This window comes from Macaca fascicularis, chromosome 2 (genome assembly GCF_037993035.2).
Source record: "Macaca fascicularis isolate 582-1 chromosome 2, T2T-MFA8v1.1".
In the NCBI taxonomy this organism is placed as follows: Eukaryota; Metazoa; Chordata; class Mammalia; order Primates; family Cercopithecidae; genus Macaca; species Macaca fascicularis.
The window spans coordinates 104,602,516-104,627,507 of record NC_088376.1 but is presented as its reverse complement, the minus strand read 5'-3'; the positions used below and the strand labels follow the sequence as shown (position 1 = coordinate 104,627,507).

Sequence of the window (24,992 nt, the reverse complement as noted above, 5' to 3'; positions counted from 1 at the left end):
CCTCTCTATGGAATATGACTTTTTACTCTAGCTGCTTGTAAAGTTTTCTTTTCTTTTTCTTTTTCTTTTTGAGACAGGGTCTTGCTTTGTTTCTCCGTCTGGAGTGCAGCGGTGTGATCACAGCTTACTGCAACCTCCAACTCCCATGCTCAAGTGATCCTCCCACCTCAGCCCCCCAGGTGACTGGGAATATAGGCATGTACTACCATGCCTGGCTAATTTTTAAAACTTTTTGTAGAAAAAAGGTCTTGCTATGTTGCCCATGCTGGTCTTGAACTCTTGGCCTCAAGCGATTCTCCCATCTTGGCCTCCCAAAGCGCTGGGATTACAGGCATAAGACACTGCTCCTGTCCAAAAGGTTTTCTCTTTATTCCCTCCCTTTTTTTAAAGCAGTCTGATTATGATGTACCTTGGTGTCATTTTTCTTTGTTTCTTCTGCATAGGGCTCGTTGAGCTTCTGAGACCTGGAATTACCAGTTTTCATGAATTTGAAAAATTCTCAGACAATATTTCAAGCATTTTTCCAACTACACATTTATGATGTCTTTTGAAGGTGTTCCACAGTTCACTGTTGCTCTTTTTTTTTTTTTTCAAGTCTAATTTCTTTCTGTGTTTATTTTGGATAGATTTTTATTGCTAATAGCTATATCTTCATGTTCACTAACCATTTAGTCTGTAGTGTCTGATCTGTTAATCCCATTCAGTGTATTTTTAATATAAGACATTGCATTATTTATCTCTAGACTTTTGATTCGGGTCATTTTTATGTATTTTTTTTATCTCCTTATATTTTTGCTTTCCTCTTCCTTCTTGAGTATTTGGACTACATTTATTGTAGCCGTTTAATACCTTTCTATTAAGTCTATCAGTCATTTCTACTGATTGAATTATGAATCATATTTTTTGGCTTCTTTGCATGCTTGGCAATGTTTATTTTTTTTTATTTTTTTATTTTTTATTATTTTTTTTTGAGACGGAGTCTCACGCTGTTGCCCAGGCTGGAGTGCAGTGGCGCGATCTCGGCTCACTGCAAGCTCCGCCTCCTGGGTTCACGCCATTCTCCTGCCTCAGCCTCCTGAGTAGCTAGGACTACAGGCGCCCGCCACCGCGCCCGGCTAATTTTTTGTATTTTTAGTAGAGACGGGGTTTCACTGTGGTCTCGATCTCCTGACCTTGTGATCCGCCCGCCTCGGCCTCCCAAAGTGCTGGGATTACAGGCTTGAGCCACCGCGCCCGGCCTTGGCAATGTTTAATTAGATGTTAGTCACTGTGAATTTTATATCATGGGGTGCTGAAGTTTTTAAAATTTCCGTAAGTACTTCTGGGCTTTTCCTTGGACTCATTTATATTACCTGAAAACAGCTGAATCTTTTTGAGGCTTTTTGGCAGCATTAGGACCATCCAGAATGGCTTTTACTCTAGGATTAATTTGGTCACATCTCAGAAGTCATCCAGTCCTAGGAATAACCTGTCCATCAATCAGCCAGTGTGGAAAGATTGCCTAAATAAGGGACATCAAGGAGAGTCTTAAGAAAGGTATTTCCAGGTTGTTTCAGCAGTGGTGTGTAGTGGTGTGATCACAGCTCACTGCAACCTTCGTGTGAAATATGTTTCATAATTCTTTGTTTTATTAAAATATATGGAGGGCTATGTTATGATAGCTTGCTAGTGAATAATCAAATGATTATTTGTAATAGTTTCATAATGACCTGAAAGAGTTATCATTCCTCCCAAGGTGCCTAACACATCCAGAGGCAGATGATGCTGTCTTGGTATCATAACATTATTTGCAATGGTTATAAAGAAATGACATATATTTATTTCTCACACTAATTAATATTATTTTAATCTCCTTGATCTGTATCCTTTCTAGGAAGAGCGTGTTGTGAATCACATGGCAGCAAAAATTATTGAAAATGTCTGTACCACCTTTTCTGCTCAGGCCCAGGGCTTTATTACAGGAGAAATCGGACCCATTTTATGGTACCTATTCAGACACTCCACTGCCGATTCTCTTAGGATAACAGCAGTATCGGTAAGATGAAGCATCTTTTGGGGATATATCTGGGTATCTTTAAACAGCAAGCTTGAAGAAAATATTAGAATAAGAATAAATTTAATTGAATAGGTAGGAAACTGAAATCTCAGAGTAATATTGAGAGAAATCACTTGATTTTCTTCTAAAAGAGAATTTTGAAAACTTGGAGCTGGAAAACTTTGAGACTGTGAGAGAATTTCAGTAAAACCTTGTTAGGACTATGGTATTATGGTTTCAAAAACTAATTAATAAATTTATTTATTTTGAGACAGAGTGTCCATCTGTCGTCCAGGCTGGCGTGCAGTGGTGTGATCTCGGCTCACTGCAACCTTCACCTCCTGGGTTCAAGCAGTTCTACTGCCTCAACCTCCCAAGTAGCTGGGACTACAGGCATGCACCATCAGGCCTGGCTTAATTTTTTGTATTTTTGTAGAGGTGGGGGTCTTGTCATGTTGCCCAGGCTGGTCTTGAACTCCTGGCCTCAAGCGATCTGCCTGTCCTGGCCTCCCAAAGTGCTGGAATTACAGGGATGAGCTACCGCACCCAGCCTCAAAAACAATTTAGAGGCGATAGTAGAAAACTGTGGCAGTATATAGGGTACAGTGTTTGGTTTGTTATATTTTTAGTGTTCCCTGACTTTTCCCTGTTAGCATCCCCATTCAGATTTTGTGTCAAATGAGTTTATCATGTGGTTCAGATGAATTCATTTTAATGTTCAAGCATCTGTGATTTTGCTGTTTTTGTGTTTTGATTGGTTGCCTACTACTTTACTCATGTGGTTATAATAACTTGGTATAAAGGATAATTATGTATAAAGATGTGTTAACGCACTTGTATCAATTTAATAGTCTACTGAACAAATATAACCCTCTCTCCTATGATTTATTTAAATACCCCTTTGAGTTAGCAGTCTTGTCTGGGCTCTCAAATGCTATGTGGCATCCTTGTTGTATTTCTCTAGTTCAGCTCACTCTTGCACTACTCTCTGTGGGCAATTTCTTACTTTGTCTTCTTTCCTTATACCCTCAACCCTTCAATTTCATCACACATCCTCACTCATGACTTTCCCCTTGCTGCCCAGGGAAAAGTGAAGGCATCTGATGGGAACTATCCCAACTGCCTTCTGCCATATAAGTAGACTTATTTACCTGCACATCTGTCGTCTCTCAATTCTGTCCTTCCTGGTACCATTGACAAGCTGTTCCTTCTCTTGTCAGAGACAAACCTCTTCATGTTTCTCCAAATCTTCTTCCTGGTCCCTTCTTGGGAACCTCACTCAAATGGTTATTTTTGCCCTTTCCTGAATCTCAAATCTTTCCTTCCTACTAGATCCTTCTAGTCAGCATTTCAGTGTTTTTTAATTCACCACCCCCGCCGCCCCCACAACACACACAATCTTGGCTGCATATCCCCCCACTCCTAGCCATACCTCTTTAAAGAGTTATTGCTGCAGACTGTTGTTCCTTTCTGGCCCACGTTACCCTTTTAGCCCAGTCTGGTGCTGTCCAAAAAATACCACTGAAGCTAATCTTGCTAAGGTGACTAGTAACTTTCGTGTTGCTAAATCCTGTGGGTATTTATGGAAAATTTTCAGTTATGTTACCTGTATAATCTTGAAGATCAATGGATATAAATCCTGCTCCTGATTACCATTAAGAAAGGATATATAGCATTGATTATACACACGTCTGTTTCAGGAGCCACATGTTTTCAAAATTACAAAAACCCGCAACTAATTATGGTATTAATAATTACAGGTATGCGGCCGGGCGCGGTGGCTCAAGCCTGTAATCCCAGCACTTTGGGAGGCCGAGATGGGCGGATCCCGAGGTCAGGAGATCGAGACCATCCTGGCTAACACGGTGAAACCCCATCTCTACTAAAAAATACAAAAAACTAGCTGGGTGAGGTGGCGGGCGCCTGTAGTCCCAGTTACTCGGGAGGCTGAGGCAGGAGAATGGCATGAACCCGGGAGGCGGAGCTTGGAGTGAGCTGAGATCTGGCAACTGCACTCCAGCCTGGGTGACAGAGCGAGACTCCGTCTAAAAATAATAATAATAATAATAATAATAATAATAATTATTATTATTATTATTACAGGTAAATAGAAAGAGTTACAAAGTATACCAGTGAACTTTCTTGAGGCGCCTTTGAATAATATTTTAAGACATTCATTTTAATCCTGAGCCTTTAGAAAAATCTGTCTTGGTTTAATTGGGCTTACGTTATAAAGATTACATTATAAAGATTTTCATCTTTATACTCAGCATGGTTTCTTTTCTTGGCAAAGGTTTTTTCAGTTGTTCCCACCAAAGTCTCATACCTTCTAGTCCTTCCTTTTTTCATCTGATGCATCAAGTTTGACTCTTTTATCTTGGGCTTCTTATGACTTGCACTTAGCATTTATCTGAATCATTAATTTTTTTTTTTTCTTTTTTTTTTTTATTTATTTATTTATTTTAATTTATTTATTATTATTATACTTTAAGTTGTAGGGTACATGTGCATAACGTGCAGGTTTGTTACATATGAATCATTAATTTTTAATTGAAATTTTGCCAGTTGTCCCAATAGTGTCTCCTTTTTCTTTTCTGTGCCAAGATCCTGTTCAGTAGCATGGATTGTATTTTCTTTTCTTTCTTTCTTTCTTTCTTTCTTTTTTTTTTGAGATAGAGTTTTGCTCTTGTTGCCCAGGCTGGAGTGCAGTGGTGTGATCTTGGCTCACTACAACCTCTGCCTCCTGGGTTCAAGCGATTCCTGTGCCTCAGCCTCCCGAGTAGCTGGGATTACAGACACCTGCCACCATACCCGGCTAATTTTTGTATTATTAGTAGAGACGGGGCTTCACCATGATGGCCAGGCCGGTCTTGAACTCCTGACCTCAGGTGATCCACCCGCCTCAGCCTCCCAAAGTGCTGGGATTACAGGCGTGAGCCACTGCACCCGGCTGTATTTTGTTTTCATAGCTCTTTAGTCTCCTCCAGTCTGACAGAGTTCTTCAGTCTTTGTGTTTTTCATGTCATTTACAATTTTTAGAGTGCACAGCTTTTATTTTGTGGGGTGAGGCCCAGCTTGGGTCTGTCTGTGTTTCCTCAGTAAACCTCCATAGCATCCATTGATGACTGTTAACTGTACCAGATACCTCTGTGGTGGTTGCTATGTGATGATTATCCTTTTGCATCATTCTCTTTACATCAGAGGTTGGCAAATATTTTCTGTAAAGGACCAGATAATAAATATTTTGGGTTTTGCAGGTCATAAACAGTCTCTGTTGCATATTCTTTTGCTTTCAGTAACCCTTTAAAAATGTAAACACCATTTTTTTTGCATTGATCATTAGCTATGCAAATGATTTTGATAGTCTTATATATAAGTTGGAATTCTATTTTGAGGAAGCACTTTCCCTTCTTCAACGTGCATATACATATTTATATCAGCATGGACTCGTGGATATAGATTTTATTCAATGGGTTGTAATGTGATACTATTACTGCTACTGCTTATTATTTGGGTGCTCTAATCATCCCAGATTTGGCCAATGGGATCCTTTCAAGATGACTTCTGTGTCCTTGGACTTATTTCTGTCACTGAGCACTTCCTTAACTCCTGATACTACGTACCGTTCTGGGCTCCTTTTGTGCTCTTCCTGTGCCAGCCTTGGAATCAGTCATTTCTCCAAGAAATCCTAAGTTTTTCAAAACGAACATCTGGGTGCTCTTTGTGTTCATTCCCTGGGGAGTGTCATTGTTGCTTCTCAGTATTCAAAGCTGGATAAAATATATGTACCCATGCATACACATTTATATTTTAAAAATGTCTGTCAATGTACACATTTGGAAAAAACCTCATGAATTTATATTTTAACTTTAATACCTCAGAATTCTTTCTAGTCTTCCCTCTTTCTTTTTTTTTTTCTCAAAACGGAGTCTTGCTCTGTTGCCCAGGCTGGAGTGCAATTGCGCGATCTCGGCTCACTGCAACCTCCACCTCCTGGGTTCAAATGATTCTCCTGACCCTGCTTCCTGAATAGCTGGGATTACAAGTGTGCATCACCACATCCAGCTAATTTTTTTGTAGTTTTAGTATAGAGGCCGTTTCACCATGTTGGCCAGGCTGGTCTCAAACTCCTGACCTCGTGATCTGCCCACCTTGACCTCCCAAAGTGCTGGGATTACAGGCGTGAGCCACCACGCCTGGTCTAGTCTTCCTTCTTTCTGTGTTTGTAAATCTCTTCTCAGAGAGAAACTGGGTTCTCATTATTCTCAGTATACTTACTGATTTGTTCATTCAGTTCATTTGTTCCCCTTAGTGTAGCCAATTCCCATTGACTCCACACTGGAGGCCTCCTCCATGTTACCCCACCCTTCCTTGCTGCTACCACTCTGCTTCCTTGGGCACTCCTCAGCTCAGCACGCTCTTTTCCCTTGTTGACCTCCTTTCTCAGACTGCCATATGGATACTGGGTGGGAAGATTAGGAAGGAGTATTAAGAAAGCAAAGGGCTAGAAGTCCTCTTTGATACTTTCCTTTCCCTTAAGTTCTTCCACTTTATTGTTTACAACCAGCTGGTCAACCTGTCCTATGATTCTAACTCATCAGCATCTCTCAGATCTGCCCACATCTCTCTGCAGCTGTATGGCTACTTCCATAATCCAGGCCACGACCATCTCTCACCTGGAGTAGCTTTCTAAATGGTCTTCCGAAGTCCAGTTTTAGGCTCCACCAACTTGATTCTCCACACAAAATGAACTTCATAAAATCATATCTCCTCTTCTTACATGCTTAAACTTTTCAAAGCTTTCAATTTTTTGGAAGGGTTAATAATACTTTATTCATAGTACTAGGTAGAAGTTGAAAATTGATGACTGCTTTAAGGTAATATTAATGTTAAAAGCAGCAATTTTGCTTAGTAAATTAGTTACGTTTATTTTATTATAATGTCATACATGTTAAACTCCTTGAAATCTAAGACTATGTTTTATTTATCTCTTTCTGTTTGATACCAGGCCTGTTGATAGCAAGTTAAGATTTTTCTCGCAAAGATTAAGAGGGAGCATCCTGCCCTACATGTGAATAGAGGGCAGAGGTTAATAAGATTAAACTCCCCTCTTTACTGGGAGACAAAGAGGAATTGGCCATAAAATTCCTGCTAATAATAAAAGGCAGGTGGGGAACGGCATGAGATTGTTATACAGTTACTCTAACATCATAATCTTAAGAAAAAAAATTGCACCTGCATGGTTAACAGATTTACATGAGGATTTATTAAAGACTGAGGATATAGGAACTGAGAATATGCATTTGGAAGATAATTCACACACATTCCTGGCAAGGAATGACAACTGCCTCCTCTCTGGAATGGCTTACAGAGCTGAATCTCCTTCTTAAGGTCTTTTTCGCTATTTACCTCTCAGGAGCATGTCTTGGAGGATACATTTGGTGATACAGGTCAGAATTCTTAACATGATCTTCAATATCTTGCATGATTTGGTGCTTGCCTACCTCTTCGGTTCCATCTCGTAACACTCATTCCCTCCCTCACTCTGTCTCCAAACTTACCTTCAGACATTTCCTAGGATTTCCAAGCATTTTTCTGCCTCAAGACCTTCCCCCCTTGCTGTTTCCTTTGCTTGGATGTTCTCTGCTGGTTTTTACATCGCCAGTTCCTTATTTCAGATCTCACCTTAAGTGTCACCTCCTCAATTAGGACCTCCCTGACTCTGCTCTGTCCCCTCTAATGAACACAGCTTTATTTATTTAATGTATTTATACACAGTGTTTTTTTTTTTTTTTTTTGGAGACAGAGTCTCGCTCTGTCACCCAGGCTGGAGTGCAGTGGTGTGATCTCAGCTTACTGCAACCTCTGCCTCCTGGATTCAAGCAATTCTCCTGACTCAGCCTCCTGAGTAGCTCAGATTACAGGTGTGCACCACCATGCTTGGCTGATTTTTGTATTTTTAGTAGAGACAGGGTTTCACCATGTTGGTCAGGGTGGTTTCGAACTCCTGACCATGTGATCCACCTGCCTCTGCCTCCCAAAGTGCTGGAATTACAGGCGTGAGCCACCGCATCTGGCCTCATGCACAGTTTTTTTCATTAGTGTAAGTTCTAGGAAGACAGAAGTCCTGTTGTTCCTTTTCTGGGCACGTGGTAGGTGCTGAGTAGATATCTGCTAATCAGATGAATGAATGAGCAGGTGGAGTATAGCATGGCTTAGTGCTGAGGGAGCAACCTGTACACGTTGTTCCACTTGTAACCATCTGGATTTCCTGCCTGTCAGTGATTTTCTGACCTATTTCTCCTAACAATCTCTTGGCTCCATAGATTGTTCTACACCAGTGTGTTCTCTCCACACCAGCAACATTAACATTTCCTGGGAACTTGATAGAAGTGTTGTTTATTGGGCCCAAACTCAGACTTACTGAACAAGAGTCCCCTGTGGGGAGAGGCCAGTAATCTCTATTTCAACATGCTTCCAGGTGATTTTGCCTGCTGATATTTAAGAACCACTGCCCTAGTCCTTGCAGCTCTTAAAATACACCAGTGTGGCTTAGAGTAAAATATAACTAACTTGTCCTTTCCACTCAGGAGTGGCAGCATTGGTAGGTATTGGTAGTTGGAAGGAGTGGACCTGACTTGGGGAATGTGTTGAATAGATAAAAGTGATTCTTAGACTTGTTGGGATTATAGGGAAAATCTCTATAGGGACCATAGTGAGAACCAGAGAAACCTGTAGAGTTGGATTGAGTACAGTGGCTCCTATGAGAGAGGTAGCTAAAGTAATCATAATTACTGAAGTGCTGAGATGAAAAGGTGTCAAAAAGTGAAGAAGTATGCAGGATAGTGGTTCTCACTGGGGTTGGAGGGGAGCTTTTCAAGCAACATTGACTACTTCCTCTTCTCTGTCCACCCCCTGCCCCTATTCTGATATATCTTAAGATCTCTCAGGGGTCAGATAAGAGTGTGTGTAGTTTGAAAAACCTCCCAGGGTAATTTCATATGACATCAAAAAATCATTTGAAATACCAAAAAGAAATGGTTCTTAAACGTTTTCTTCCTTGGCGATTCTGCTCATATGTTTCTAACAGATATGCAGCCTTCAATTTTGAGTGAGTGTGTTTCTTGGAAACTGCTTTTATTGAACAGACTAAGAAAATTCAAATTCTGGAGGTAACACTAAATGTTCTTTTCGAAGTAAATTTTGAAGTGAATTTTGAACTGGAACAATTTTTTTCCAATTTAAAAATATAATCTCAGAGTCTTTTTTTTTTCTTGAGATGGAGTTTTACTCTTGTTGCCTAGGCTAGAGTGCAGTGGCATGATCTTGGCTCATTGCAACTTCCACCTTCCGGTTTCAAGTAATTCTCCTGTGTCAGCCTCCCGAGTAATTGGGATTACAGGCACCCGCTAGCAGGCTAGGCTAATTTTTGTATTTTTAGTAGAGATGGGGTTTCACCTTGTTGGCCAGGCTGGCCTCGAACTCCTGACCTTGTGATCTGCCTGCCTCAGTCTCCCTGAGTTCTGGAATTGCAGGCATGAGCCTCTGTGCCCGACCAGACTCTATTTTAATAAGTAAATGTTTAAAAATCACATCACTGAAGATCAGATTTGATTTGATTTCTTTTTTTTTGATTCAGAAAATACAAGTACTAGTGTGCTGGTAAGGCTCTGTGCATCTTCTCAGTTGCTCAGAAGCCTTCAACCGAGTTTGATATTTAGAAGTGAATTAGAGTATTTTCTGCATGAGCTTTTCAAAACGGAAAGTCTGTTAGGCTGTTGCACGGCATTCTGAAGAAGACCCATTCCATTTGTCCAGAAGTAGTCTGGGAAAATCTTTTATTAAGACATTTCCCCATCATAACTGGGTAGGGATTTTATATCAGTGGAAAGTCGGTTTTGCAGTGCCAGCTCCTCCAAGAATTGTTATAGTGCTAATGAGACTTATTGTTTTGCTGTGTTGAAGTCATTGCTGAGAGAATCCTAATTTGCTAGAAAAATTCTGATCTTTAGCGACATCACTTCAAATGATCTTTTTTAAAAAAAAATACTTGGATTAGGAAAATAATTAAACAATACTGTTTTGATTTCATAAACAGCAATTTTAGATTCATTTTTAAAACTTTCACAATTTTTATTTTTTAATTAAAGAATGCTTTTTATACACACACACATACACACACCCCTACCTCTCAAAATTTTAAAATTATAACCAGATTTTTAGAATGGAATTCATTTTTCTATTGTGTTACATGAACACAGATAAAAAAATAAAGTGAATTCATTTTTAATATTCCTTTTTTCAGATATTACTACTATTAATACTTTTCTACCAAAACTCATGCAATTTGGAGTTTAGATTTGAAGAACCCTAGTTTCGTATTTTCTAAACCATATCTAATTTACCCATCTGTAGCTTTTTTGAAAGAAAGAGGACACACTGAAAAGTTATTTGAAAAATGCCCAAAGCAGAGTTTAATTATTTGATTGCATGTCATTCTGATATGGATATCTCTAAATGAATAAAAATCCCTGGTATATGTTTGAAATGGAGTCAGTGATTATTAATTCTATAGGTGTTTGTAGAATTTTATAGGTGTTTCATATGATAGTTCCACAAGGAAAGGGACTTGTTTTTAGGGAGAAGTATATAGTTCGTGCTCTACAAATGCTCATTTTTTCAGTGTATATATTTACTTGTTTATTTCAGAAATGGCAGTAAATGTATACGTTATTAATTAAAAAATCTCCCATAAATGTTTATTTCAATACAAGTTAAAAAGTATCTAATATAGTCATTGGCATTGGAGTGCAACTTTAAATATTACTATAAAGTAATATGCATTTACTGGAAAAATTTGAATGGTATAAACGTGAAAGATCGAAGGTTCTTTGTGGCCCCATTCCTACCTCCCACCTCTCAGTCCTGCCCTCAAGAGGAAGCATCTGGAAAAAAGTCCTTCCTTGTCGTGAGTTATATTTACCTTTTCCTTTCTGGCTATAATAAAGTCATCTTGGCATTTTCATAAAGATTGGAGCTGGATGCAGTGGCTCACACCTGTAATCCCAGTACTTTGGGAGGCTGAGGTGGGCAGATCATCTGAGGTCAGGAGATTGAGACCATCCTGGCTAACACGGTGAAACCCCGTCTCTACTGAATGACATTTAAAGGAAATTTATTCTTGGAGAGAAAAAGGTTTTTAATTTTTTTCTAAGATGATTAAGAAAATGGAAATAGTTTTCAAAGTCTTGTATCTTTTTTATATCTCCCTCCCTCCTGTCCCTCCTTTTGACATCATTATTTGTTTGTTTTATATTTGATCTTTTTGTTATTAATCAAGGTTATAAATCTGTTTAAAATATAAATCAGGGAGAGAGAGCTTATATGATATTATAATGAGTGTTTTTATAAAACTATTCCTAGCTTAAGCTTATTTCTCTCTTTGGAGTCTCTCATGTACACACGGAATATCATCATGTCTTTCTTTTCCTTAAAACCTTTCAAGACCTTCCCTTTCCTTATGGCATAAATTTTTAAGTTCCTAGCTTTGTTGACCAACTCTGGCTCCAGCCTGCTTTTCTAGATAGATCATAAGGTTTTCTTCTTTCCTACTGTGTACTTCTTTTTCTGCACTTGATAAATGTTCTAATTGCATCAGACACCTTACATGTTTATGTCTCCATGTGAATACTTGTTCTGTTCTCTCAAGCTTGAATTTCTTTTTAACTCACTTGTTCACCTATTTCCCATCTACCCTTCAAAAACTGGCTCAGCGTCATCTTATTTATATACCTTTTATTGACTTTTTCTTCCTTTCCAAGCACAATTAATTGAGCCCACTTCTATTCCAATACTTAATACATTCTGTTAGCTGATTTTAAGTTTCATGTCTAATAGTCTGAGAGCAATTTAGGAACAGTCTGGGGTCTGATTACATCAGTTTAATTCCCTGCTTTGCTACTTACTAGCTATATGCCTCTCAGCAAGTTACTTAACTACTGTATGCTTTAGTTTTATCATCTATAAAATGAAGATAATAAACTACCTTTCTCATATTTGTTAGAAGAATTAAATAATCTTCAGATATTTACAGATAGTGTTCCTCACATTGTAAACAATAAATGCCAGATATTCACTTTTACCACTGTTTTTCAGCACTTAGTTCATTATCTGAAGGTATTTGATAATGTGTTTTATTAATTAAAGGGAAATTTTTCTATATAGGTTTATGGATTTATCAATTTAATGGTTATTGCTACAGTAGTCTCTAGTGTTTTAAAACAACTTTAGCTTTTATTGGCAGCCAGATTGTTTTATTTTTAAGTTTGTTGAAAATTTCCAACTTTCTTGTGCCAAAATATGTAATAAGAGAGCCAAGTAAGCACCTTCTACTCCTTGACACAGAAGCCTGTGTTACCTTTCAGGGGAATGATTGATGCACTTGGAGTTGCCTGACAGATCTGTTCTCTTGTCTTTGTAGGCCTTGTGTAGAATCACTCGCCATTCTCCTACTGCCTTCCAGAATGTTATTGAAAAGGTGGGACTGAACTCAGTAATAAACTCCCTGGCCTCTGCCATCTGCAAAGTTCAGCAGTACATGTTGACCTTATTCACTGCCATGTTGTCCTGTGGGATTCATCTTCAAAGACTAATCCAAGAAAAGGTTTGACTTAGGTTTTACCTGTTACTCTACATTAAAAATTGTTGTTTTCTTCTGCAATTTTAGTGGTTCTGCAAGTAATGTCGTGTTTGTAGAATTCATTTTTCATCCCAAGAGGCCTTTTTGAACTTTGCCAAACCTTTGTACCACAGAGTGTTCATCCGAACATGTTATAAGAGCCTTTTAGTGATTAAAATAGAAATTCTTTAAGTGGCTTCTGTCTGCTTGTCCCATTTTGGTAATGTTAAACTAGAAAATGTCTCAGTGCTTCCTATGTACTGGCATTTCTTATGCCTCACCAACTCCAGCTTCCATCTCTTTCTCCCATATCCTTTGCCTTTTTTAGGGGGAGGAGTCCCTTTATAGTTTTCTGCTTACGCTGTCCTATTTTTATTCCTTTCCTTGTAATACCCTGCCAGTCAAAATTATAGAGCCCCCATTCTGTTTTTAACCTATCCTCTTCTAGTCCTTTATATGCCTTTATTGTATATACAGTAGAGTTTGTAAGTATTAAATTCATATCACCGAACTGTATAGTGATAAACAGGTCTCTCTAGTAGCGTTTCTCGAAGTGTCTTCTCTAGCTCATTGCTAAAGGGTGATCCCTGGACCAGCAGCGTTGACATCACCTAGAAGCATGTTGGAAATGTAGACTCTTAGGCCCCATGCAGACCTGCTGAATCAGAATCTACATTTTAGTGAGATCTCTAGGTGATTTGTTTGAACTTTATGGTTTGAGAAGTTCTGCCTGAGAATATTAGTGTTTGATGATGTGTTAACAGGTAAAAAATAAAGTAGGTCTGGCTATATATAAATTTGGAAAGCAATGAGTGTAACTTAGAAATATTTTCAGTTGTACAATTTTTCCCAGTTTTTAATATGCTAATGTGTATTGTGATTGTGAATTCTCATGAGGAGAATGTAGTGTGCAGCATTATTTCAACCAGTCATTCTTTTTTCTTTTTTTTTTTTTTTGAGGTGAAGTCTCGCTCTGTTGCCCAGGCTGGAGTGCAGTGTGGCGCAATCTCGGCTCACTGCAAGCTCTGCCTCCTGGGTTCACGCCATTCTTCTGCCTCAGCCTCCCAAGTAGCTGGGACCACAGGCGCTCGCCACCAAGCCTGGCTAATTTTTTGTTTTTGTATATTTAATAGAGATGGGGTTTCACCGTGTTAGCCAGGATGGTCTTGATCTCCTGACCTTGTGATCAGCCTGCCTTGGCCTCCCAAAGTGCTGAGATTACAGGTCTTTTTTTCTATAAGAGGTAGAGAGGTGTACCTTTCAATTCAGAGTTTTGCAAAACGTGTGAAGGTAACACTGCTTAGAAGTGTGGAATGGAACCACTTAAATACACTGTTTACCGTGGTTCTTCTGCTTTAAATGAAACACATTTTGGTTTTTATGATAAAACTTAAAATTTCAGTAACTATTATGAGTAACCCTCAGATTTACATAGTAAACTTGATCTGTGGAAGTCCAAATAGAGGTAAACCACTTCTTGTCTTTAATTATTCTGATTTAGATTCTGCTAAGAAATTTGTGCCTCAGAGAAAGTATTTTTTTCTAACAAATCTATGTGTCTCGTTTTTGCTATTAAATTTTCACTCATTAAATGTTCTTATCATTATATCAGAAAAAGTAATACTTGAATAATTTTACCATGTAATCCATGGTTAGAAAGGCTGAGAGTTTTAGAAGAATTTGTGTGTGTGGGTGTGTGTGTGTGTGTGTGTGTTTTACCCTCAGCACAGGCATGGATTGATTGAGTTTCAAATATAGTATTTCACAAAAGCAGTAAAATAGGTTGTATATTAATATAATTTTAATTATTAATCATATATAACACTATTCCACATGTCTTAAGGAAATGAGCAATTGCATGGAATGATAAGCGGTCTTTTACTTTTGATTACTATTGGTACATTAAAAAAAGTTTTTATTGTGGTAGATAACACATAACAGAATTTATCATTTTAACCATTTTTAAGTGTACAGTTCAGTATTATTAAATATATTCACATTGTTGTGAAACAGAGCTCCAGAACCTTTTTATCCTGCAAAACTGAAACTCTATACACAAGAAATATTTTGGGTGGTGGTGGATTTTATTTGAATCTTCTGTTTTAGAGTACCTCTGACACTGAATTGGCAGGGGGAAGAAGGGTGCTACATTGATGTTGCTGGGTTGGGATGGAAGCACAGATCCCCAGTGGACTGCTTTTGTCACCTCAGGAGGTAGAAGAGCTCCTCATTACTGCTGGGTGAGAGTGCGAGGCCAGGCTTTCCACCAGGACTCCTCTGATGCTACCCTGGCTGCTGAGGGGGAAGGATCCTCATTATTGCCTCCACTGATACTGGTGGAGTGGAACGGATGCCTCATCACTGGGGAAACATTGTGCAGCATGATGGAAGACTCTCTATCGTTTGGTTGGGATGAAAGCCCCAGCTCCTTGCTTGGTCTTTTGTGACACCACTCTGGCAGGGGATAATGTTGGGGCACCTTGCCATGGTCACATGAGGTTGGAAGTCTAGGCTCCCTACTTGCTCTTTGCTGGTGTGGTTTCTCCATGGTGCTTGGCTGAAGTAGAGTAGCTATTTTCTAAAAATTTTCTGTCTTGCCAGGCTGCCCCTCTCTTGGTCCTTTGGTTTGAGAGAGCTGTTTTTTCTTGTGTGTTTGTGTATGTATACCTGTTGGTGTTTCTAGGCTCTTGGATTTTTCAACACCCAATCTGGGATATAAGAAGCAAAAAGACAACTCAATGAATGCATTGCTGTATTGATCCTCAGGTTTCAAGGTCTCTAGGTGGTCTTCTGCCTTCTTTCCATGTATCTGTCATATTTGTTTTCTATATACTGTCCAGGGTTTTTGGCTGTACTTAGTGGTAGGAATAGGGAGAAGTGCATCTTCTCTCTCATCTTGTAGTTTTTTAAATGTATCTGTGACACCCTCAAAAATGTACAATGAATTTTTATTTAGAATGCAAGGTTCTATTTTAATAAAAATATTAACAAAATTTAAAAAAATTACAGTATATTGAACATTTGCTTTTTTTTGTTTTTTTTTTTTCTTGAGATAGGGTCTCACTCTGGTTGTCCAGACTGGAGTACAGTGGTGTGATCTTGGCTCATTGTAGCCTTGGCCTTCTGGACTCAGGTGACCACCTCAGCCTCCCCAGTGGCTGGGATTACAGGCGTACACCGCCACATCTGGCTCATTTTTGTATTTTTTTATACACATGGGGTCTTACTATGTTGCCCAGGCTGGTCTTGAACTCCTGGATTCAAGCGATCCCCCGTTTCAGCCTCCCAAGGTGCTGGGATTACAGGTGTGAGCCACCATGCCTAGCCCTGAACATTTACTTTGGGCCAAATGATTTTCAACTCTGGGTCTTTCACAGATGAGACAGTGTGTTGAGTAATTTTGTCAAGTTCTTGGAATGTATAAGTGCTAGATATAAGTGCTTATGCCCTAACAGGAGGGGCTGATAATAAACAAGAAAACACAGTAATTTGGGATGGTTTTAGTGTGCTGAAGAACATAGAACAGGATATGTGATAGAGTGACTGTTAGGGGCAGTGTCCAGGTAGAGTGGAGCCAGACATTATTAGCCTAGGTTGGGACGGAGAACAGTCAGGGGAGACCTCTCTGAGAAGGTGCATTCTGGCCTTGGATGATAAGAAAGAGCTAGGAATGTGAAGATCTAGGGGCAGAACTTTGTGGTTCAGCCTTCATGAAGTGTGAGAGATCTTAGGGAGATGTGGGAAGAGAAAGAAGGTCAGCAAGGTTGGAGCACAGCCAGCAGGGGAGGAAGGGACACGGAAGAATCTGGGCAGCTGGAAGAAGACCCAGCTCAGGTAGGGTCATGATATTGGCCTTCCTAAGGGGTTTTAGCGCAATGATCATTGTCTTCATGTTACTTAAAGAAAAGTGAGTGTCTTTGTCTATACATGTCTGTACATGTATGTTTGAGGTGCAGATTTACCAGCCTTATTATTGATAGGTTAGAATGAGTGGAAGAGGGAGAGACCCAGGAGCAAATACAAAGTTGCTTCCTGTTGAACAGGGAGAAGGAATTCTATGTGTTGTTTTTTAGCGGGATTGATGCTCATATATTATGGTCTTTTACGATGGAAACCCAGCCTCCAAAAGAGTTCATTCCCTTCCTTTTAAATAAAAGAAATTACTGTTTGCTACAGAAAACTTAGAAGACTCTAAAGAAGAAAACAAAATCAGCTGGAATCTCACTACCCAGATATAATTATTGTTAACATGTTGGTTTATCTCTTTTTAGTTTTCTGTCTGTGTCTATGCATTTTATGCACACATTTACCAAGTTAAAATAAAATTGTATTGATTTTTCTTGCTATTTTCATGGGTGTTTTACTGTGTCATTAAATATTCCTCAGGGACATTAAAAAAACTTGTTATATGATTTATTTTGTGATGCACCAATAATTTAACTCTTCCTCCACTATTGAACTGTTTGGCTCCTGTTTTTTGGTTGCTACTCATCATGATACGATGAACACCCTGTTATCTACATCTTTGTGTTCACCTCTAATAGATTACCTCAAGTGTTACATACATTTGTAAGGCGCTGCATTAATGTTGCTAGATTGTTCTCTGGAAAAGTTGATTATGTGGGTACCATTTACTTGTAATTTAGCCAGTAATCGTTTAAGCCACATGCTGTATTTTCTTATAATAAAACCTAGAGTTTAACGTTATTTAATTATCAGTATACTTCATGTTTTCATAGTTATTTGTAGTTCATAATTAATCTCTGATTCTCCATTTGAAATTTGTAACTGTAGCCAGGTTTTCATCTTAAACTAACTAGGTGGTAGAGTCTATTCTCTTCTGAATCATACACATTTTCTTGAGTGGATATTTATGTATTGAAGGAACTTGTTCAGTTCACACTGTCATCTGCGTTAGCTACTTGGGTGTCAGTGTCCTTAGATGGTTATTATTTAGCAGCTATTTGGATGAGTAGCCATTTGCATCATGAGCGCTTGATTTATTTTGTGTCATCATCTTTAAAATGATTTGCTTGCCCATGGATGTGCTTAATAGAAGAAGGTTCCTTTATCCAAAACAAGTGTTAGTTCCATACACTGTGATGTAAAAAGTGAACAGTCATAACCAGAATGAGAGGGGACTTTTGATTAAAAATCAAAGTGACAAACCACCTTTTTCCATTTTTTTCCCCTAAACACTTAATAGGAAACTTTTTTTTTTTTTTTTGAGATGGAGTTTCACTTGATTTCCAGGCTGGAGTGCAATGGAGCGATCTTGGCTCATCGCAACCTCCGCCTCCCGGGTTCAAGCAATTCTCCTGCCTCAGACTCCTGAGTAGCTGGGATTAAAGGCATGCACCACCATGCCCAGCTGATTTTGTGTTTTTAGTAGAGATGGGGTTTCTCTATGTTGGTCAGGCTGGTCTCGAACTCCCAACCTCAGATGATCTACCTGCCTCGGCCTCCCAAAGTGCTGGGATTATAGGCGTGAGCCACCATGCCTGGCCAATAGGAAACTTTTTGAACTATTGGCAGATGGTACTTTATATATGATTCTTGAATCACTGCTAGATATAGGGAATTGATTACCTTTTTATAATTGAGATGCTTGAATGACTGACCAAGAAGCTTCTGGAAGACCTGATCAAGTAGAAGAAAGAACCTTGTAGGTTAGGTATGAGTTTATTTACTAATCCTTGTACTCCAAACTCTTTTATTTTTCTAGTTTACTTTGTAGTCATTTTTCTGGTACTTCCAAGCTGTTAATGTTTCCTGCAAATATTTCATTTTCAAGGCTGGAGGAGTTTGAGAGTTCATGGTTGTTTCCTGATGTTTATTGGGGAGAAATATGTTGGATGAGCTCATTACGATTTTCTATAATTATAATATCTAAAAACTTAAAGTAGTCAATGCTAATGTACTTTAATTGTTATCAGACTGTATAGTGACAAATGTTAGGATTCGTATGAGTAGTATAGAAATTCAAGCTGGGCACAGTGGTATGCACCTGCAGCCCCAATTACTTGGGAGGCTGTGACTGGAGGATTGCATGGACCTAGGAGTTCAAGGCCTGCCTGGACAACATGGTGAGACCCCATCTCTCTCTCTCTCTCTCTCTCTCTCTCTTTTTTTTTTTTTTTTGAGACAGTCTTGGTCTGTTGCCTAGGCTGGAGTGCAGTGGCATGATCTCAACTCACTGCAACCTCCGCCTCCTGGTTCAAGCAATTCTCATATCTCAGCCCCCCAAGCAGCTGGGGTTATAGGCATGAGCCACTGCATCTGGCTAATTTTTGTATTTTTAATAGAGACAGAGTTTTGCCATGTTGGCCAGACTGGTCTTGAACTCCTGGCCTCAAGCAGTCTGCCCTCCTCAGCCTCCCAAAGTGCTGGGATTACAGGTGTGAGCCACTGCTCCTGGCTAAGATTCCATCTCTATTTAAATAAAAAAAGAAAATTCAGAATATGTGGAATACAGAACACCAAAGACCAAAGTTAAACATTTATCTCTCTGAGGTAATCACTGTAAAAAATTTGATATATATCCTTTCAAGTTCATACTTGCTATGCATATATATACATATACACATGTATACGTTGACATATTTCCCCCTTCCCTGCTCTCATGCTATTAGAGTCTTTTTTTTTTGTAGAAATTGGACCGACTCTATGTTCTTTGCTGGCACATATTTCTCCTATTCAGTGATGTGTTACGAATGTGTGTTTAAGTCAATTTATGCAACTATTCAATATCATTTTAAAAGGTTACGATATACGATCATATGAAGATATTACAATTTATTCCAACAGTTCCCTTTTGTACATTTAATAATTTCTATTGATTTGCCAGGGAGAACATTCTCATGGCTAAATCCTTTTGTATGGACATCCTTAATTATTCCCTTAAGATAAACTTTTAAATAAAGTTGCTGGATTAGCCTCATTTCTTAAAAAGTTTTTTTTTTTTTTGAGATGGAGTCTTGCTCTGTCGCCCAGCGTGGAGTGCAGTGGCGCAATCTCGGCTCACTGCAAGCTCCACCTCCTGGGTTTATGCCATTCTCCTGCCTCAGCCTCCCAAGTAGCTGGGACTACAGGCACCCGCCACCACACCAGGCTAATTTTTTGTTTTTGTATTTTTAGTAGAGACGGGGTTTCACCGTGTTAGCCAGGATGGTCTCGATCTCCTGACCTTGTGATCCGCCTGCCTCGGCCTCCCAAAGTGCTGGGATTACAGGCGTGAGCCACTGCGCCAGGCTGTAACATGGTAGTTTTTTTTTCTTTTTATTATTTTACTTTAAGTTCTAGGGTACATGTGTAAACATGCAGGTTTGTTACATATGTATACATGTGCCATGTTGTGTGCTGCACCCCTTAACTCGTCATTTACATTAGGTATATCTCCTAATGCTATCCTTCCCCCCTCCCCCCACTCCCCGGCAGGCCCCAGTATGTGATGTTCCCCACCCTGTGGCCACGCGTTTTCCTTGTTCAATACCCATCTATGAGTGAGAACATGCGGTGTTTGGTTTTTTGTCCTTGTGATAGTTTGCTGAGAATGATGGTTTCCAGCTTCATCCATGTCCCTACAAAGTACATGAACTCATCCTTTTTTATGGCAGCATGGTATTCCATGGTTTATGTGTGCCACATTTTCTTAATCTAGTCTATCATTGATGGACATTTGGGTTGGTTCCAAGTCTTTGCTATTGTGAATAGTGCCACAATAAGCATACGTGTGCATGTGTCTTTATAGTAGCATGATTTATAATCCTTTGGGTATATACCCAGTAATGGGATGGCTGGGTCAAATGGTATTTCTAGTTCTAGATCCTTGAGGAATCGCCACACTGTCCTCCACGATGGTTGAACTAGTCTACAGTGCCACCAACAGTGTAAAAGTGTTCCTATTTCTCCACATCCTCTCCAGCACCTGTTGTTTCCTGACTTTGTAGTGATCGCCATTCTAACTGGTGTGAGATGGTATCTCATTGTGGTTTTGATTTGCATTTCTCTGATGACCATTGATGATGAGCATTTTTTCATGTGTCTGTTGGCTGCATAAATCCTTTGCCCACTTTTTGATGGGGTTGTTTGATTTTTTCTTGTAAATTTGTTTAAGTTCTTTGTAGATTCTGGATATTAGCCCTTTGTCAGATGGGTAGATTGTAAAAATTTTCTCTCATTCTGTAGGTTGCCTGGTCACACTGATGGTAGTTTCTGTTGCTGTGCAGAAGCTCTTTAGTTTAATTAGATCCCATTTGTCAATTTTGGCTTTTGTTGCCATTGCTTTTGGTGTTTTAGTCATGAAGTCCTTGCCCATGCCTATGGCTTGAATGGTATTGGCTAGGTTTTCTTCTACAGTTTTTATGGGTTTAGGTCTACCATTTAAGTCTTTAATCCATCTTGAATTTATTTTTGTATAAGGTGTAGGGAAGGGATCCAGTTTCAACTTTCTACTTATGGCTAGCCAGTTTTCCCAGCACCATTTATTAAATAGGGAATCCTTTTCCTATTTCTTGTTTTTGTCATGTTTGTCGAAGATCAGATGGTTGTAGATGTGTGATATTACTTCCGAGGGCCCTATTCTGTTCCATTGGTCTATATCTCTGTTTTGGTACCAGTACCATGCTGCTTTGGTTACTGTAGCCTTGTAGTATAGTTTGAAGTCAGGTAGCGTGATGCCTCCAGCTTTGTTCTTTTGGCTTAGGATTATCTTGGCAATGTGGGCTCTTTTTTGGTTCCATATGAACTTTAAAGTAGTTTTTTCCAATTCTGTGAAGAAAGTCATTGGTAGCTTGATGTGGATGGCATTGAATCTACACATTACTTTGGGCAGTATGGCCATTTTCACAATATTGATTGTTCCTATCCATGGGCATGGAATGTTCTCCCGTTTGTTTGTATCTTCTTTTATTTCGCTGAGCAGTGGTTTGTAGTTCTCCTTGAAGAGGTCCTTGACATCCCTTGTAAGTTGGATTCCTAGGTATTTTATTCTCTTTGAAGCAGTTGTAATTGGGAGTTCACTCATGATTTGGCTGTCCGTCTGTCTGTTATTGGTGTATAGGAATGCTTGTGATTTTTGTACATTGATTTTGTATCCTGAGACTTTGCTGAAGTAGTTTATCAGCTTAAGGAGATTTTGGATTGAGACGATGGATTTTTCCAAACATACAATAATGTCATCTGCAAACAGGGACAATTTGACTTCCTCTTTTCCTAATTGAATATACTTTATTTCTTTCTCTTGCCTGATTGCCCTGGCCAGAACTTCCAGCTCTATGTTGAATCGGAGCGGTGAGAAAGGGCATCCCTGTCTTATGCCAGTTTTCAAAGGGAATGCTTCCAGTTTTTGCCCATTCAGTATGATATTGGCTGTGGGTTTGTCATAAATAGCTCTTATTATTTTGAGATACATCCCATCAGTGCCTAGTTTATTGAGAGTTTTTAGCTTGAAGGGCTGTTGAATTTTGTCAAAGGCCTTTTCTGCTTCTATTGAGATAATCATGTGGTTTTTGTCTTTGGTTCTGTTTGTATGATGGATTATATTTATTGATTTGCATATGTTGAACCAGCCTTGCATCCCAGGGATGAAGCCAACTTGATTGTGGCAGATAAGCTTTTTGATGTGCTGCTGGATTCGGTTTGCCGGTATTTCACTGAGGATTTTTGCATTGATGTTCATCAGGGATATTGGTCTAAAATTCTCTTTCTTTGTTATGTCTTTGCCACGCTTTGGTATCAGGATGATGCTGACCTCGTAAAATGAGTTAGGGAGGATTCCCTCTTTTTCTGTTGATTGGAATAGTTTCGGAAGGAATGGAACCAGCTCCTCATTGTACCTCTGGTAGAATTCAGCTGTGAATCCATCTGGTCCTGGACTGTTTTGGTTGCTAGGCTATTAATTATTGCCTCAATTTCAGAAGCTGTTATTGGTCTATTCAGGGATTCAACTTCTTCCTGGTTTAGTCTTGGGAGGGTGTATGTGTCCAGGAATTTATCCATTTCTTCTAGATTTTCTAGTTTATCTGCGTAGAGGTGTTTATAGTATTCTCTGATGGTAGTTTGTATTTCTGTGGGATTGGTGGTGATATCCCCTTTGTCATTTTTTATTGCGTCTTGTTTGATTCTTCTCTCTTTTCTTCTTTATTAGTCTTGCTTGCAGTCTATGAATTTTGTTGATCTTTTCAAAAAATCAGCTCCTGGATTCATTGATTTTTGAAGGGTTTTTTGTGTCTCTATCTCCTTCAGTTCTTCTCTGATGTTAGTCATTTCTTGCCTTCTGCTAGCTTTTCAATGTGTTTGCTCTTGCTTCTCTAGTTCTTTTAATTGTGATGTTAGGCTGTCAATTTTAGATCTCTCCTGCTTTCTCTTGTGGGCATTTCGTGCTGTACATTTCCCTCTACACACTGCTTTAAATGTGTCCCTGAGATTCTGGTGTGTTGTGTCTTTGTTCTCATTGGTTTCAAAGAACATCTTATTTCTGCCTTTATTTCGTTATGTACCGAGTAGTCATTTAGGAGCAGGTTGTTCAGTTTCCATGTAGTTGAGCGGTTTTGAGTGAGTTTCTTAATCCTGAGTTCTAGTTTGATTGCACTGTGGTCTGAGAGACAGTTTGTTATAATTTCTGTTCTTTTACATTTACTGAGGAGTGCTTTACTTCCAACTATGTGGTCAATTTTGGAATAAGTGTGATGTGGTGCTGAGAAGAATGTATATTCTGTTGATTTGGGGTGGAGAGTTCTGTAGATGTCTATTAGGTCCGCTTGATGCAGAGCTGAGTTCAATTCCTGGATATCCTTGTTAACTTTCTGTCTCGTTGATCTGTCTAATGTTGACAGTGGGGTGTTAAAGTCTCTCATTATTATTGTGCGGGAATCTGAGTCTCTTTTTAGGTCTCTCAGGACTTGCTTTATGAATCTGGGTGCTCCTGTATTGGATGCATGAACCATTAGGATGGTTAGCTCTCCTTGTTGAATTGATCTCTCTACCATAACACTGTAGTTTTGTATGTACTTGCAAATAGCTATAGTGCCAGTAAAAAATGTGATAAAATTAAACTCTTGCACATATGCCAAAAATATTTTGATTTAACACTTCATTAAGTGCATGATTACAGTCTCTATATCTTTTGATTTACCTTTCTATCTTTAAAATTTTCAGCTGAGATACTTAGAGGTCACATAGTAAATTAAGGTTTTCTTTTTTTACTAATATCCATCTTTTTAAATTTGGTGAGTCACAGTAAGTTATTTTTGGGTTCTTGAAAGCTGTGTCCCTGTTCTAAATTTGAGTGCAGAAATCATGCCACTTACAAAATATGCTTTGTCTTCTTACATCAGAGTGTCTGGTAGAAGGTGACTGTTCTTGGAACTTAAAAAATCTAAACAGGACAAGAACAGAATCTGGAAAATATTTCCGTTTCTGATAATATGGCTGAGTAGATACTCTGCAAACCCTCTCTCATAAAATAGACATGCCAGATAGTCCTTGCAAAGACATACTTGAACTTGCCAAAAAAAGAAAAAATTCAGAATCGCTAAGAATGAAGATGAAGTGAAAATCAGAAGGGCTACCGTGAGAATAATGGGGAGGCAGCCCCAGTAGTCAAGGGACGTGTGCATGTGTTCAGTAAAAAGTTTCAAACCTAAAAGAAGTTGAGAAAAATAATATAATTGCCCTACATATACACATCATCAACAATTTTTTATTCACGGTCAGTTTTTTTTTTTTTTTTTTTTTGGTGGAGTTTTGCTTTGGCTGGAGTGCAGCGGCATGATCTTGGTTCACTGCAATCTCCACTTCCTGGGTTCAAGCGATTGTCCTGTCTCAGCCTCCCGAGTAGCTGGGATTACAGGTGCCCGGCACCACGCCTGGCTAAATTTTGTATTTTTAGTAGAGCTGGGGTTTCACCATGTTGGCCCGGCTGGTCTTGAACTCCTGACTTCAGGTGATTCACCCACCTCAGCCTCTCAAAGTGCTGAGATTACAGGCGTGAGCCACTGCACCTGGCCATAGCCAGTTTTGTTTCATTTATATTCCCACTTCATTTATATACATTGGTTCTTCCTCTGAATTATTTTGAAGCAAAATCTATACATCATATCATTTTGTAATTACCTTATATGTATCTGTAGAAGACAAGGAATTAAAAAAATAAATATATTCACAATGTCATTAAAGACGAAAAAATTAATACGTTCTCAAAATAGCCACAAATCCAGTCAGAGTTCACTTTTTTTTTTTTTTTTTTTTTTTTTGAGATGGAGTCTCTCTCTGTCGCCC

At 39.0% G+C, this 24,992-nt stretch overlaps 1 protein-coding gene across 16 annotated transcripts in view; it reads left to right on the top strand.

Moving 5' to 3' along the window:
* Positions 1–24,992, top strand: part of ULK4 (unc-51 like kinase 4) — a 701,729-nt gene that overhangs the window by 167,168 nt on the left and 509,569 nt on the right. For 15 of the 16 annotated variants that reach the window (XR_012431020.1, XM_074031785.1, XM_074031786.1 and 12 more), the window contains 2 exons: positions 1,874–2,035; positions 12,516–12,698. Coding sequence is in view for 15 of the 16 variants with exons in the window: in XM_074031785.1 (XP_073887886.1) it covers positions 1,874–2,035; positions 12,516–12,698 (345 nt within the window). In the remaining variant the exon portion in view is untranslated. The remainder of the gene's footprint in view (positions 1–1,873; positions 2,036–12,515; positions 12,699–24,992) is intronic. The other variant, XM_065540409.2, reaches the window with a different exon arrangement.